Source organism: Galeopterus variegatus, unplaced genomic scaffold, assembly GCF_000696425.1.
Source record: "Galeopterus variegatus unplaced genomic scaffold, G_variegatus-3.0.2 Scaffold231, whole genome shotgun sequence".
Classification (NCBI taxonomy): domain Eukaryota; kingdom Metazoa; phylum Chordata; class Mammalia; order Dermoptera; family Cynocephalidae; genus Galeopterus; species Galeopterus variegatus.
Window position 1 is genome coordinate 111,273 of NW_007726342.1, and position 17,850 is coordinate 129,122.

Sequence of the window (17,850 nt, forward strand, 5' to 3'; positions counted from 1 at the left end):
ATTTGTAGATATTGAGTGTTATGTGTTAGACATTGCCCTACACTCTTTAAATGTAATGATTGTGACTACATTTAAGTGACTTCACAACATCCCTGTGAGGTAGATAGTATCATTCCTATTTGAAAGTGAAGGAAACTAAAGTACAGAGAACATATGTGACTTGCCCACGCTCACCCGGCTTGTAAGTGATCATGCTGGGATACAGACCCGAGCAGCATGGACCCAGAGGCCTTGGTCATAGTTGCGGGGCCATTCTACCTTGCAGTAACGCCTAACACCTAGAATAACCTAGATACACGATGAGTGGTTCTCTTCTCACAGGCTGCTCACCGTTTCCTATCTGCCCATCCCAACACAATGTCTGTAATTCTAAAAAAGAGTAAATACATAAGCAGGTAACTCCAGAAGTGTAATTTGCTCTCCAGATGGGTCACTATTGGCTGGTTCTGAATGTCTTTAATTCCACTTCTATGCCCAGGTTTTAAGCTCTCAGTGAAAGCTCCATGCAGAAAGAGTGCGGTATTACCGTATTATATGAGATAAATTAAGTTCACTGCTTTTCTTATGTTTTGGTATGGAACTTTGTATGTTCTTTGTTATTTTATTAATTAAGAAGAATGTACTCCATATACTGTACAATGAAAAAAAAAAAAACAAGAAAAAAAAAAAAAACAAGAAAAAAAAAAAAAACAAGAAAAAAAAAAAAAACAAGAAAAAAAAAAAAAACAAGAAAAAAAAAAAAAACAAGAAAAAAAAAAAAAACAAGAAAAAAAAAAAAAACAAGAAAAAAAAAAAAAACAAGAAAAAAAAAAGAAAGAAAATTACTACCGAATCTTAGCTTTTTTGAAGACACAAAGCACATTTTTTTGAGATTCTTAAAGGTATTGTATTTTTGGACCAAAGTTTGAATGATTATTTTTCTTGTGACCTTTTGCAGCACAGTCCTCCCTCAGTCATATCAGACCTATTTACAGACATTAAAAAGGGACATGTCCTCCTGGATCTGTTAGAAGTACTCTCGGGACAACAGTTGGTAAGATGTATAAATGACACCAAGAAACTTTCTGTTGATTTTTAAAAAAATGTATTTCATATTTCTGAGTAATATATTTGCTTGAATTTCATAGCCTCGGGATAAAGGATCTAATACATTCCAATGTAGAATCAATATAGAACATGCCCTGACATTTCTACAAAACCAATCAGTGAGTATAAATTTCACTTGAAAATTTGTAGGAGAGATTAATACTATGGAATATTTTCCCCTTTTAACCTGCATTTCTTCTTTTCCAGATCAAGCTCATAAATATTCATGTTACTGATATTATAGATGGAAACCCATCGATTATTCTTGGCCTAATTTGGACAATTATACTGCACTTTCATGTAAGTAGTTTGATGATACAAAAATTATTTACACTCTAATTATTACAGTATGAATTAGATGTGATGTAATGTGTGACTTGATGTTAGATTCAGTCCTGAACTTTCAAAAATAGGGTCTCTGGAAATCTCGAACAGGAAAAATATATACATCTTGTACAGAATATGTAGCAGACTTCTTGCCGTTTTTCTTGATGTTTTTCAATTGAAAGTTGAGTGCTGAATTATCATGGTGTCCTGAATTATCTGTGATATTAGCACCAGAACCTGTCGTGGTAAATGTTTGCTTATTGTTGTTTGTTTACCCTGGCAGAGGAGAGAGTGGGAAGCTCCTGGAGTAAATGCTTAAAATCTAACCACTAAACTTTGTAAAATCTCCCCATTTTTTAAAACCCCTGTCAAATCTGTTCTGTCCCATGACTGGAAAAAAAAAATTCATTTCATTCTACAGATATTTTTGAGCATATACCATCTGCTAGCGTTGTGCTAGGACATCAGGATAAAGTGCTGGTTATAGTCCCGACGTTACGAAACTTATGACCGAAAAATACATTCTTTCGAGCCTGAAGTTCTGACCTGGTGCAGGTTTTGTACGCTATCTAAAAGGTTACATTTTCTGTATTTCCATAATTACCTTAAAAACTTTAAAAATTATGTGGAAAATAAATGATTATTATAGGAAAAAGTAGAAAATAGTATAACTAATTTATGTAAAAATTAAAACATACAAAACCAGACTATATATTGGTTTTGGATACATTTTGTAGTTATAATAGAATACGATGCATGAGGATGAGGAGAACTAAATTTAGGATTGTGGTTTTTTCCTTTGGAAAAGGAGGGAAATGGGATGGGAAAAGGAAGGACAGAAGGCTTAAACTCCATCTGTGTTTTATTTCTTTAAAAAAATATGAAACAAATATGGTAAAATGTTAAAATTTGATAATTCATGGGCTTTTATTTTTTTCCCCCATTCTCTTATGGGTATTTGAAATATAATTAAAAATTTTAATACAGATAATAAGAAAAATAAAAGTCATCTATAATCCACCACTCACAGATAAATAATTTGGTGTAAGTCTTCATGATATAGCAGGAATTAATATATATTCATATGTATACTAAAAATTGAGGCCATGTTATATATACTGTTTTCAACCTTTTCTAATGAACATCTTTCTGAATTTGTGTATATTTTAATGGAGGCATGGTATTCATTGTAAAGTACTGTATTTCATTATTGGACAATCAGAATGCTCACAATTATTTATTATTATAAGTAATACCAAAGAAGAACCCCTGAAGATAAAACCTTTGCATATAATCTTAATTATTTCCACAGGCCAGATTCTTAGAAGTGGAATTGTGCTATAGGGTTTGCAAACTTAAAGCTTTTTTTCTTTTTTGGTTTTGTTTTAATATTTTAAGTAAAGTTTTTTTTTTAATTGAAACATAATTGATTATACATATTTGTGCAGTACAGAGCTGACTGTCAGTATTTGTGTACAATATGTGATGATCAAATCAGGATTATTACCATATTCATCATTACAAAATGTTATTATTCTTTGTGTCCATTACCCAATTGCTCCCTAACCCTCTCCTCATCCCCCTTTCTTTCTTTCTTTTTTTTTTTTTTTTTAAAGATGACTGGTAAGGAGATCTTAACCCTTGATTTGGTGTTGTCAGCACCACCCTCTCCCAAGTGAGCCAACCAGCCATCCCTATGTAGGGATCTGAACCCGTGGCCTTGGTGTTATCAGTACCACACTCTCCCAAGCTGGCCCTCTCATCCCCCTTTCCCACTTCTAGTAACCACAGTTCTGTTCTCTCCTTCTGAAAGTTTAACATATTATTGTGGTGGTCCTTCCTTTCTTCCTTCCTTCTTTTCCTTATTTATTTTTTTAGCTCCCACTTATAAGTGAGGACATGTGGCCTTTCCCTTTCTGTGCCTGGATTATTTCACTTAACATAATTTTCTCGAAGCTCATCCATGTTGCTGCAAATGGCAGAATTTCATTCTTTTTTATGGCTGAGTAGTATTCCATTGTATATATATATACCACATTTTCCTTATCCGGTCATCCATCAATGGACATTTAGGCTGGTGCCAACTCTTGGCTATTGTAAATAGAGCAGCAATAAACATGGGAGTGCAGGTATCCCTTTGACATGATGATTTCCATTCCTTTGGGTATATACCCAGTAGTGGGATTGCTGGATCATATGGTAGTTCTATCTGTAGTTGTTTGAGAAACCTCCATACTGATTGCCGTAGTGGCTGTACTAATTTACAGTCCCACCAGCACATTTGTTGAAGTACATAATACACACGGAGAAAAATGTACAAGTCTTAAATATAAAGCTTGATGAATTTTCATAAATTAAACACACCCATGTAACCACCACCCAAGATAAAAACGTAGAACTTTGCCAGCATCCCAGAGTCCTCCAGGTCCTTCTCCCAGTCACTGCCTTCCGTTTGTAAAGGTAACCACCACTTGGATCTCTATCATCCATTAGTTTGACATCTTTAACTCCATACAAATGGAATTATAAGTGTATTCTCTTATATATACTTTATGCTCTTTTGTGTCTCACTTATTTCACTTAACATCATGTCTGTGGGATTCATCCTGTTGTAGCAGGTATCAGTACAGTTTTTCTTTTTCATCGCTGTGTATGAATGTACAGTTCTATGAATACACCAGAATATACTTACCATTCTCTTATTGATGCACATTTCATTTGTTGCCAGTTTTTGATTATTATGAATAAAACTGCTAGGAACATTCTTACATGTATCTTTTAGTGGCACAAACCCTCATTTCCACTGTGTATACCAAGGAATGGAATTGATGGTCTTAGGGGATGTGATCTTCAGCTTTAGTAGATACTGACCAACAGTTTGTCAAAGTGGTTGTTCCAATTTACACTCTCACCGGAGTTCGCTGTAAACCTTATTAACACTTGTCATTAAAAAAATTTTATTTTAGTCTTGCTGTTGTGTGAAATGATTTATAGAAGTTTTAAAATGTATTCTGGATAAAAGTCCTTTGTTGGATATATATAAGTTGTAAATAACTTCTCTGACGCTGTGGCTTCCCTTTTCAATCTTTTAATGAGCAGACATTCCTAATTTTAATTTAGTTTGAATTTACCAACTTCTTTTCTTTTTGGCTAGTAGTTTTTATGTCCTTTGAAGAAATCTTTCCCTAGGCCAATATCGTGAAGATATTTTCTCACATTATTTTCTAGAACAGTTCTGTCCACTGGGACTTTCTGCAGTGATGGAAATGTTCCATAGCTGCACTGTACACAACAGTAGCCTCTAGCCGCCTATGGCTATTAAACACTTGAAATGTGGCTAGCATGACAGCGGAACTGAATTTTTAATTTTATTTAATTAAATTTATATCCCACATGTGGCTAGTGGCTATCATATTGGACAGCACAGTTCTAAAAACTTAATTGTTTCACATTTTACATTTAGATCTACGGTTTTTCAAAAATTAATTGATTTGTTGAGTATATTATGTTAAAGCAATCAAAATTTATTTTTTTCCGTATGGCTATCCAGTTGACCCAACACTGATTACTGAACAGATCATCATTTTCCTAGTACACTGTAGCATCACCTTCGCAGATCAAGTAACCATATACTTGTGGCTCAATTTTCAGATTATACTGTTCCATCATTTATCTTTGCACCAGTACTATACTGTTTTAATTTATGTGGCTATAAATTAAGTCTTGATATCTTATAGTATAAGTTGGCCACTTTGTTCTTCAAGATGATCTTGGCTATTCTGTGCTCTTTGCATTTTCATATAAAGGTTATGAATAACTTGTTAATTTACACACACACACGCACACAGAGTCTGCTGGGATTTTCATTAGGATTACATTGAATGTATAGAACAATTTGGAAAAAATTGACATCTTTAAAATATTACGTCTTCCAATCCATGAATATAATATTTTCATTATCTTTCTGTTCAAAATGTTTTCTAATTTTTATTAGGATTTCTTATTTGTGTCATGGGTTATATAAAAACCTATTACTTAATTCCCAAATATTTGGAGGATGTGTCTGCTTTATCTTTGTTACTGACTTCTAGCTTAATTTTATTTTGGTCAGAGAACATAATATGAATGATTTCAGTCTTTCAGAATTGTTGAGGCTTGCTTTATGACACGACGTGTTCAATTTTACTAAATGTTCTGTGTGTACTTGAAAAGAATGTTGATTCTGCCGTTGTAGGTATAGTGCCTATTAAATCAATGTTAATCAGATTAAGTTTATTAATTGTGTTGGTAACATCTAGTATTGTTGATTATCTGGTTATTCTGGCAGTTATTGAAAGAAGTGTCTTAAATACTTCTACTATGTTTATGGATTTACCTTTTACAGTTTTAGATAGGTATTATCTCACTACCCACTAAAAACTTGGAACCGATTTGTATATTTACTAGCAATATATAAATATCTAGTTTCTCATACTTTCACCATCACTGGATGTTATCTTTTAAATTTTTTTGCCTGTGTTATATAGAAAAAGCTATCTTTTTTATTAACGGAAAGTCATTTATTGTATTTTATGAAGATACAAGGGTGAATTAATTGTACCTCTAGTCCTCAGGTATTCTTTTTCTTTCTTTTTTATGGGAACATAGTTGATTGTACATATCTGTGGGGTACAGCATTGTTTATCAATACCTGTGTGCAATATGTGATGTTCAAATCAGGATAATTAACATATTCAGTATTATACAGTGCAATAGATTTTTGTGGCCTTTTGCCAATTCCTCCATTACCTCCCTCTCTTTCCCCCTTTCCCACCTCTGTTAACCTCCATTCTGTTCTCTTCTTTTGAAAGTTCAACGTATTATTTTGATTATTGTATTTTTCTTTATTTTTTTAATTTTAATTTTTAAATTTTTTTTAGTTTTGGTGGCTGGCCAGAATGGGGATCCAAACCCATGACCTCAGTGTTAGAAGGTTGTGCTCTAACCAACTGAGCTAACCAGCCAGCCCTTCCTTTCTTTTCTTATTTGTTTTTTTGTTTGTTTTGTTTTAGGTCCTACTTATAAGCAAGGACATGCAGTATTTCTCTTTCTGTGCCTGGCTTATTTTACTTAACATGATTTCCTCTAAGTTCATCCATGTTGCTGTGAATGACAGTATTTCATTCTAGAAAAAGCTATACTTTTGCTGTATACATTTAGGTTTCTTAAATTACTAAGGAGGTTGTTTTTCATATACTTAATGGCAATTTTAATTTCTTGGGACTTCTAGTGTGTTCGATTTTTTTTTTTCTTTTGTATGTACATTTGTTCCTAATGGTTTATAATCAAGGATGCCTTTCAACTGACCGAGTCTCTAAAGATACTCTAGACTAGGAGCTCAATTTATTTCAGTTCAATTTGGTTGGATGGGTGTGGAGCTGCAGTAAAGTGCCCTATTAGCACTTTAGGGAGATAAATAGATGTTTGCTGTCAATGTGGGCTGCCATGTCTGGGCGAGGGTAAAGAATAATTCAAGTCCAGGCTGAAAGAAGGCCACAATGTAGCCCCAGATGGTGAATGCTTTATTCAAGCATTTGTCCAGTGCTCATTTCATCAGGAGTAGACTGTCCCTGTCATAGGATACTATTTAGGTCTTGTTTTGGCTAAAGATGGCTAAATGCTGTTAACTTATGATTCTGTACATGTTAACTATTGCTATTCATTCCTTAGATTGAGGAGCTTGCCCGGACTCTTTCTTGCAATTATAATCAACCTTCTGTGGATGATGTGGGTGTGGTTGATGCATCTCCTACCTCAAGTCCTCCAGCTAAGAAATGCTCCAAAGTCCAAGCAAGATGGCAGATTTCTGCAAAGAAGGCTCTTCTTTTGTGGGCTCAAGAACAATGTGCCACGTAAGTAGTTTGCTGTGAACCTAAGAGACACACAGGACAGGTATATCCACCAATACCACCTCACTGACTTCCATTCCAGGTCTGAAACTCAGGTCCACCCAAACACCTCCCTCTCATAAAAAGAAAATTCTTGCTTTCTCCCTTCCTGTCCAAATGTGGAGGTCTGTGAGCTCAGCCACCTTTGGTTTCAAAGGCCAGAAGGTGCTATCATCTGGGTCAACTAACTCACCCCCTACTGCCATGGTGAGGTGGCCTATTACTGTGTGGAAATAAATGGCACTTAAATGTCCTTTTTTTAAGACACAATTTTTCTATGCATCTGGAAGGTGGATTTAGATTTTAAAAGTTTTACCATACTGTGAGCTCTTGAAAAGCCAGGGCTATGTCTTAATTCGCTCTGTGTATCTCTGGGACCTTGCGTCATGAGTTCTTGGTAGTTGCTCCTTCAGTGTTTGTTGAATGAGTTAACAAATGAGTGAACATGTAACCAGCACGTAAAATTATGTCTTGGCACTGTAAATAATTATAAGACCACAGTCCCCATTGTTTGTTTATTTATTTTTAAAATTTTGGGGATGGCTGGCCGGTTCAGGGGTCAAACCCTGGACCTTGGTGTTATCAGCACCATGCTCTAACCATTTCATTATTTAGAAACTCAGCTCAGTTAGGAAACAGAGACAAGAGAGTATGCATGTTTAAAAAGTGGGGATGGGCCGAGCCCGTGGCGCACTTGGGAGAGTGCAGCGCTGGGAACGCAGCAGCGCTCCCGCCGCAGGTTTGGATCCTATATAGGGATGACTGGTGCGCTCACAGCGCTCACTGGCTGAGCGCGGTGTGGCCAGTCTCAAAAAGGACAAAAAAAAAAAGTGGGGATAATGAAGGGAAGCCAGGGCTCATAGTTTCTTTTTTACAGAGAGAGATGTTTTCTGCTCTTGAGAGACATTAACTTTTTCATTTTAACCAATGGCTGAGATGGAGTTTAGGAAGAATAAAGAATTGAGCGTGGGAGATCTCTCTACTGGAAGAACTGGAGAGTTGAAAAGTCATTCTTTGCCCTATCATAGCATGGTCCAGGTGGAGTCGTTAATAAGTTGCTAAGCCCTTTCATATGTGAGACGTCTGCGTCAGTCCTGCCTAACAAAAGGCTACGAGGTAGAGGTTAGCTTCTGCCTTCAGCCTTTTCTTTAGTTGTTATTCATCTCTCTGTTATGAGAGACACAAACATAAATAATCTTATAGCTTTCAAGTGTGTAAAATTTACCATTTTGTCCACTTTTAAGTGTACTGTTGAGTGGCACTAAGTACATTCACACTGTTGTGCAGCTGTCATCATATGCATGGCCAGAACTTTGTTCATTTTGTAAAACTCAAACTTCACACCTGTTAAACACTAACTCCCTGCCCCCGATCCCCAGCCCCTGGCAACCATCATTCTTTTCTTCCTCTTATGAATGTAACTACTCTAGGTACCTCATGTGAGTGGAATCATGCAGTATTTGTCCTTTAGTAACTGGCTTGTTTCACTCAGCATAATATCTTTTAAGGTTCATTCACGTTGTAGCATGTGTCAGAATTTCTTTCTTTTTAAAGGCCGAATAACATTCCATTGTATGTATCAAGTATAATACCACATTTTGTTTTTCCATTCATCCGTGATGACGGGTTTTAAGCAGAGGAGTGACAAGGTCTGTTTGTCCAGTGAGCTACTGGCCATTGATTTGGCAAAATATATCATTTAACTTGTTCCAATGAGAAAGAAAATCATTTGCTCTATTGAAGGACCTTAACTTTATGTAGAGGTCTAAAGTTGGTCTTGAGCCAACAGATTGTTGAATGAAGAGTATTACACTTGAGCAAGTATCATTATCAACTGGGGGGCTTTTAAAGACACAGATTTCAGGCCCCCCTCCACAGTCCGATTCTGTAGGTATGGGGTTGGGCCCGAGAATTTGCATTTCTAATACCTGCAGCCCAGGTGATGCTGATGCTGCTGTTCTGGGGACCACACTTTGAGAACCAGTGTTCTGTGGTATTCTGAGCATCCTCATACTTTATTTTAATCTTGTAGTTAAATTAAAATTTTTACCTAAAATGATTTATATCATTTATTTGATTCACTGAATTTTGTTTTAATCACTATCAAATATAATGGAAGTGTTTTGACATCTTATCTTTGAGAGTGTTTATCATGTTTTTGTCCTTTTGTGATAGGTACGAGTCTGTTCATGTGACAGATTTTAAGTCAAGCTGGAGAAATGGGAAGGCGTTTTTGGCCGTCATTCATGCCTTGAGACCAGACCTAATTGACATGAAGAGTGTGAAGCACAGATCCAACAAAGACAATCTGAAAGAGGCCTTCAGAATTGCAGAACGAGAATTAAAAATCCCCAAATTGCTGGAACCAGAAGGTAAAGACGCTTCTTCCTTTTTAAATTTTAAGGTCCAGCATGAAGTTGATTTGAAAATAACATCTATACACAAGCAAATATATTTTAGTCCTGGAGGGTTTAACTTAAACTCTTTATTGAATTTCATGAAATTAAGAATCCTACCAATTAGTTAACTTCATTAATTATTGGGGTAAAGCCACAGCTGAAAGCAAGCAATGCTGTTATAGGGAATAATTTGAGCCTTTGTCTTAATTTTCTTCTTTTGTGTTCAACATTGTGTTTCCTCAGTTCTATTCTGTTCTAAATCTCTTGCGTAAGATGTTTTTTGAATCTTGAATTAAAGTCGTTTATATGTATCTCCCCTTTTCCACTCCCTCCTCCTAATTAAAGCTGAACCTGTGTGGGAACAGAACTGCTGCTTTCTCTGTTTCTTCCTATATGGTTGGCCAAACTTTGCCCATTGATTCTGCTTAATCAATTATGTTGAATTATACACAACAACAAAATCCTAAATACTGGTTATATCCACAGTGACCATCATCAAATTATAATTTATTTTAACTTCATGAAATTAATATTAAAATAATTTAATTCTTTCTGAAAAGTGCTTTACTTTGGATTATATTATTTCGTATTCTAAACAAAGCTATTAAAGAATTAAGGTCGTAAAAGAGGTATATAGGTTTATTGAAAATTATAATGAACTAACAGGTCAAGACATATAAATTCTAGCCTCAGTTGTATATCCAGGGGTGTATATATAAATGTTTAATGACCAATTCTCCAAAACAATGTGAATCACACACACATATACTGGTCTATTATAAATTTTATTTTAAAGAATATGTGGCACCCAACTTACAAATAATAATAAAATTTGTGAGGTGCTTTATTATAAATTCCATATAGCCCCAAAATACTTTTGTTGTTTTTTGCCAAACATTTTTTTTTTTGGTGGATGGCCAGTTTGGGGATCCGAAGGGTGTTACAACACCATGCTCTAACCAACTGAGCTAACTGGGCAGCCCTATTTTTGTCAGACTCTTGTATCTATCTATAGCCAACTTAGTAGGGTTGCAGTTGCTGAACAAGTATAGTTCCAGCATGAATGTTGGTTGTTCATTTCCTTTATGTTAATGAGTAAGTGGAACAGCAAAGAAGGATGTCAGAACTTCACTTGTTCTTTAATTGACGTGAGTGATTATTTTGCTAAATTGAATATTAGAAAAATATTTCCTCAACTTTTTATGCTATTTGCAATTTAGCAGCTACAGACAAGGCATGCTTTTAAGATTTCTCTGCAGGGGCCGGCCCGGTGGCGCACTGGATAGTGCGCCGCTTGGGAAGCGCGGTGGCGCTCCCGCCCGAGGGTTCAGATCCCACATACAGACCAGTTCCCGCTCACTGGCTGAGCGAGGCGCGGGAGCAACGCCGAGGGTTGCGATCCCGTTGCCGGTCCCGGTCCGGTACGGGGGCGACACTGAGGGTTGCGATCCGTTGCCGGACACGGAAAAAGACAACAACAACAACAACAAAAAAGATTTATCTGCATTATTAACAATTTCTCCATCCCCTTTATAGCAATCAACAAAACAACAGATCAAGCCCTCCTTTGCAGATTTTTGTGTTGTGACTGCTACTACTGTGGCTGATTTCAAGCTATCAGTGCAAAGTTACCGAAGACAGAACTGGGAAAAGGAGCTCGGTAGCATACCATCATATATTATTTCCATCATACAGATACAATAGACATAACTAACCTTAGCTGCGTAGGTAGTTGTAAAATTTAGTAAAATAATTGGGAAGTGATACATTTTAAGTATTTATTACTTTGTTTTTAATATAATTTAATTGTACATTTATATAACTTAATTTTTAATGAGGTCTGTTTTTAACAACCAGCTTTCAAAACTGCTGAACATTTAAGAATCAGCTCTCTTAAGCTGGTAGGAGCCAGCTGGCTCCAGCACACCACTGACTAAGTGTCTGTGGGTTTATCACTTGACCTTTTTAGTTTTAAACAGTTTTATTGAGAAATAGTTCAGTCATCATTACAATCAATTTTAGAACATTCCTATCACCCCGAAAAGAAACCCTGTGGCCATTAGCGATCACTCCTCATTTCCCCCCAACCTCCCAACACCCCACTGCTTTCTGTCTTTATAGATTTGCTAGGTCTGAACATTTCACATAAATGGAATCATATAATATATGTTTTGTGACTGGCTTCTTTAACTTAGCATAATGTTTCCAAGGTTCATCCATGTTGTGGCATATGTCTACTTCATTCCTTTTTTATTTTTAAATAGACTTTATTTTTTAGAACAGTTTTAGATTTACAGAAAAATTAAGAAGATAGCACAATAAATTATACCCAGCATCCAATTTCCCCTATTGTTAACATCTTACATTAATATGGTACACTTGTTACAATTAATGAACCATTAATATTGGTATATTATTATAAATAAAGGCTGTATTTTATTCAGGTTTCTATAAGTTTTTACCTAATACCTTTTTCAGGATCCTATCCAAGATACCACATTGCATTTAGTTCTCATGTCTCCTTAGGCTCCTCTTGACTGTGACAGTTTCTCAGACTTTCTTGTTTTTTATGACCTTGACAGTTTTGAGGAGGACTGGTCAGGTATTTTGTAGCATGCCCCTTTATTGGAATTTGTCTTGTCTTTTTTTCTCATGGTTAGTCTGGGTTTATGGGTTCTTGGGCGGCAGATCACAAAGAAATAGTGTCATTCTCATCACATAATTTCAAGAGCACATAATATCAACATGATTTATCACTGTCGATGCTGACCTTGACCACCTGGCTGAGGTAAAGTTTGTCAGGTTTCTTTGCTGTGAAGTTACACTGTTTTTTTCCCCTCTTTTCATACTGTGCTCTTTGGGGGGAAATTACTATGCACAGCCCACACAGGAGAGTTATGCTTTCTATAGTTAACAATAATTTATTGAATTTATTGTATGTTTCCAAATGGCTAGAACAGAGGAGCTCAAATGTTCTTATCACAAAAACCGAAAAATTTTTGTGATGATGAATGTACTAACTACCTTAATTTGATCATACACATTGTGTACATGTTTTTAAATATAACTCTGTCCCCCATAAATATGTACGATCAATATGTTTCAATTAAAAAATACTTCTTTAAAAAAAAAAAGAGCTATGGGCCGGCCCAGTGGCGCACTGGAGAGTGCGCCACTTGGGAGCGTGGCGGCGCTCCCCCCGAGGGTTCGGATCCCATGTGGTGACCGGTTCCCGCTCACTGGCTGAGCGCGGCATGGGCGTGACACCGAGGGTTGCGATCCCGTTGCCGGTCCCCGGTACGGGCGCGACACCGAGGGTTGAGATCCTGTACCGGTCAGTAAAAAAGACAAAAAGGAAAAAAAAAAAAAAAGAGCTATGCTCTCCCTCCTTGATGGCAGATTATCTATCTACATAAATTATGTGAAATTCTTTTGCACAGAATATTTGTCTGTTCTCTCTCATTTACTTATTTATTCAGTCATTTATGTATATCAGTATGGGCTTATTGATATTTTATTTTATACTTTTAGTTGTAATCCAATACTATTTTGTTTATTTTAATGCTCACAATTTTTTTAAAAGTTTTTTTTTCAGGCTGAAATTATGTGTTCATTTTGTCTGTGACATATTGCATCTCCTTTGTGATTTTATGATCTACCTAATTTATTATAATGCCTGGAAAATTCTGCTCTTAAAGAATCTTTTTAACCTTGTTTGATTCAGTGTTTTGCTTCATCATAGACTCTTTTTCTTTTTTTATGTATGATGCAATCCAGTACTACTGTGTTTATTTTAATGGTCAAAATTTAAAAAAAATTTTTTTTTAGGCTGAAAATTTTGGCCATTGAGAGCTTTCAGTTTGCTCCTATGCTCCTCTGACATACCTCCATCAATGTGAGGTTTGCTTGCTTGTTCTGAGTGCTTCCTTGCTTTGTGGCAAGACAAGATGCTCCAGGCTCATCTTGTGTGTTTCTTGCCCCAATCTTAGAATCAGCCATTTCTTCAAAGACCTCTGGTTCCTTTTATTGGAGAATGGCATTAGAAGCCAAGATCTGAATACTAGACGTGCTCTTTGCTACTGGTACTTAGCCTTTTGAGGATTTCAGGGTTTTTTTTCCCATAAGAGTTTAATTAGGTTATATTTCTAAGTTCATAGTTAGCCTAATGATTCTATATTTCTGTATATCAGTTTTGTAATTGGTCCGGTTTCATGTTCGTTATTATTAATTTTTCTTGTTAACTTTTTACCCCCATTTTGTTTTTCTTCTCTCCTTTTTTCCTGTCTTCTTTTTCTACTTTTCTTTGTATTTTCTCTTCCCTTTTTGGCTTTTTATTATCTTTTTTCTTTTCTTTTTCCCCATGCTTTGTTCTAATTCCCTATTTCTGATTACTGTGCTTCTTAAATATTTACCATATATTATGACTCTATGTGCAAATAATTAGGCAACTAATGGAATAGACAATATAATAAAAGCAGATTTCCGCTGTATGAATGATGGCCCATAATTCACTATAAATAGCTTAAATAATAGCTCAGAAATGTGAAATGCATCATGATTATTTATGCAAACCTAATACTGTAGTCATATTTGAATAAGGGAACTATCCTTTGACACAGTTTTGTTAAAACATTTAATCATCACGCATGCCTTCATGTATAATGAGAAGTTTGTAAAAGAAACATCTAGTTAAGCCAGTATCATTCTTTTATATCTCTTTTGATATTTACATCATTCTCAAAGAAAATAACTCAACTCTTAGGAAGCCTTCCTTTATTGAAACCCCACCCCCAGCTTTTTATTGAGAGATTTTATATTCTTATTCCCTTGAATTATATTATTTGTTTATGGATTAGATTCACTTTCTACCTCAACCAACTTAGTGCAATTACTGGGCCTTGTAAACATGTTCACTAAAGCAGGCACAGTGCTATGTTGCGTTTGTTTGTTGTTTGTTTTTTTTTCCTAACTATGAACTCCTTGAGGGGCAGATAATGTTTTAACGCACCTAGCATCTACCTGCTGGATGAATAAAGGGATGAAACATGTTCCTAAGGGCAAGGATGTACCTTACATATCCTTGTAGGCCCTGCCTATGACCCACATTTGTTGGCTCTACAAATACTTGTTGCATTGAGTTTAACTGAATTAATTAATAAATAGAGAAGAATTCCTTTCCAATAATCTTCATTTGTTGTTTTGGCTGTAAACCAAAAGACATCTCCAAATAATGTGTTCATTTTGTCTGTGACATATTGCATCTCCTTTGTGATTTTATGATCTACCTAATTTATTTTAATGCCTGGAAAATTCTGCTCTTAAAGAATGTATAAACTTTTTAACTTTGATTCAGTGTTTTGCTTCACCATAGACACTTTTTTTCTTTTTTGTGGCTGGCCGGTATGGGGATCCAAACCCTTGACCTTGGTGTTACAAGGCTGTGCTCTAACTAACTGACCAACTGAGCTAACTGGCCAGCCCCATGGACCCTTTTAATGCAACACAAATCCTTACCCCTAGATGGCTCCATGTAAATGTATTTGTTCCGTGAATAAATGAATAAACTCCGTGGATGTCTTGGACAAGTCTTCCATACAATATATACTTTTGGAAATGCTTTACTGCACGAACACTGAGACCAGTGTGTCAGGAATGGATTCCAGTTGCTGTATGTTCCTGTGCTCCCAGAGGAATTTCTGTACTGTGTCTCAGAAAGAGGAATACTGTATTTTCTCCTCTCTACCCTCCCCGTCTACCTATGCCTTCATACATACAACACCCATAGTGACCCTTCATTATTTGGAAAGTGAGGCTGTGCTTGTACTAGTGCCAGGATTCAACCCAGATCTGTCAGACTCTAGATCTAAGCTCTTAACCCTTGGAGCAAGGGTGAGTGAGCAGAGATTGCATGGCTGGTCAACTACTTTGGTTCATTTCAAGAGCCTATGAAGCAGATGGCATAGACTGTTCTTGAGTATTATAATAAATCCCATCTACAGCTGATTAATAGTGTGGTCTATCTTGCAGATGTGGATGTGGTTGATCCTGATGAAAAGTCAATTATGACCTACGTGGCACAGTTTCTGCAATATTCGAAGGATGCTCCTGAAATTAAAGATAAGGCTTTGGTATGTCGTTATGAGTACAAATCAAGCTCATATTTGTTGTATCCTACTCATGGTTTAGTTTTAAAAGTTAGGTATAATTTGCATATAGAACTTAAATGCAGTTTGAGTTTTGACAAATGCCCACACCCATGTAAACCATATTCTAATCATGACGTAAAACATTTCTATTACCCATAATATTCCATTGTGCCTCTTTCCTGTCTCTACTTCCCGCCCTAGGCAACCAATATTCTAATTTCTTTCACTGTAGATTAGTGTTGCCTGTTCTTTTTTTTTTTTAAGTTAATAGTGATAATTTATTAAACTTTGCTGAATTAGTTACAAGAACGTTTAGATAGGCACTAAATAGGACAAATTAAGTTAATCTGGCTTTTTTTTTTTTTTTTTTTTTTTTTACCTTTTTGTCTTTTTTCGTGACCAGCAACGGATCGCAACCCTTAGTGTTGCACCCGCACCTCACTCAGCCAGTGAGTGGCCAGTCTGTATGTGGGATCCGAACCCTCGGCGGGAGCGCCGCCGCGCTCCCAAGCGGCGCACTGTAGCAGTGCGCCACCAGGCCGGCCCAAGTTAATCTGGCTTTTAAAAAATTCTGGAAATATGAAATTTTTGTCTTTTGTAATTTTTATTAGCTTTATTGAGATATAATTCTCATACCATAAAATTCAACTATTTGAAGTATTCAGTTCAGTGGTCTTTAGTATAGTTACATGATTGTGCAAACATCACCATCCTAATTTTAGCACATTTCCATTTTGCCTGTTCTTTAGCTTAATATAAATGGAATTGCATAATTAATATAAATGGAAGCATTGTATTTTACTGTTTATCTCTGTTTGTTGAGATAATCTTGAATTACTATTAGACTGCCATTTGATTATTCAGTTTTTCCCTTTCATTTACAGTCAATTACACTAAATATTGTGAGTGGAAATGTCTTAAAAATCACTGAGCTGAAAAGAAACTTATTCTGCTTCTGTGAAGATAAATGAGTGTTGTGAATTTAGTAAAATGTTTAGAATATTTTAAAATTTATTTTAAACTACTTTTTCAGGCATGTTTACACGCATTTTTTGGCAAATTGGACCTCTGTTTTTCCAGCTGTTATGTTTGAGGCAATAAGCCAGATTGTTGCTGACTCTGGAAGACAGACCCAAGCTGAGACTGAGGCTTATAATTCAGTTCACTTATTTCTGACCTGCTGAGGAGCTACACTTTTCTAATTAATTTTCATATTAAAAAATAAAATTAAAAATGCAACTATCCATGAAATTGGATACAGAAATATCAGAAACACTCTTGCTTAATAGAAAAAAATTAAGTAAGGGTTAAAGAAAATATAAATAAGCTGTAACTTCTGGTTTATCCTCTAGCAGTAAAATCTGCTTCCACATATAAGCAAGCTTACCACCTAAGCAAGAATCTAAGAAAAAAATAATTGTCGCTCACTTCTATATGATAGCATAACCAAAACCTTTAATAGTGTTATTTTTGAGGTCTTTCAGATGTTCAAGATATTACTATTATTATTATTATTATTATTGGCAGCTGGTCAGTATGGGGATCTGAACCCATGACCTTAGTTGTAAGGCTGTGCTCTAACTGACTGAGCTAACTGGCCAGCCCCAAGATGTTATTGATGTTAGTGTTTTTGCTGGGTGTGAACATCTCTTGAATTGCCCCACATTTAGATTTATTGCAAAGCAGACTTGTGAAATGCCTACTATAAAAAAGCGATTTAGAAAAATCTTCTTTAAAATTGAAGAAATGGAAATGGATAAACCAAAAAATAAAAAAGGTGGGGTGCTGCTTGCCCTTTTCTTTAGCACATTACTATGTTCAGATGCTAATTTCAATCTGTTTTAAAAGTTAAGGTGTTATGTGAACAAGGAAAATTACTCTTTGGCATAATGAGTCATTGGTTTGTAATAATGGCATTATTTCACTGATATTTCAAGTTGTTAATTTTACGTTTTAAAAAAAAAA

At 35.6% G+C, this 17,850-nt stretch overlaps 1 protein-coding gene across 1 annotated transcript in view; it reads left to right on the forward strand.

Annotated features, from left to right (window-relative positions):
• Window positions 1–17,850, forward strand: part of SYNE2 (spectrin repeat containing, nuclear envelope 2) — a 269,055-nt gene that overhangs the window by 23,718 nt on the left and 227,487 nt on the right. The window contains exons 3-8 of the mRNA XM_008566257.1: window positions 938–1,033; window positions 1,128–1,205; window positions 1,294–1,386; window positions 7,123–7,304; window positions 9,516–9,712; window positions 15,767–15,867. Of these exons, the coding sequence (XP_008564479.1) occupies window positions 938–1,033; window positions 1,128–1,205; window positions 1,294–1,386; window positions 7,123–7,304; window positions 9,516–9,712; window positions 15,767–15,867 (747 nt within the window). The remainder of the gene's footprint in view (window positions 1–937; window positions 1,034–1,127; window positions 1,206–1,293; window positions 1,387–7,122; window positions 7,305–9,515; window positions 9,713–15,766; window positions 15,868–17,850) is intronic.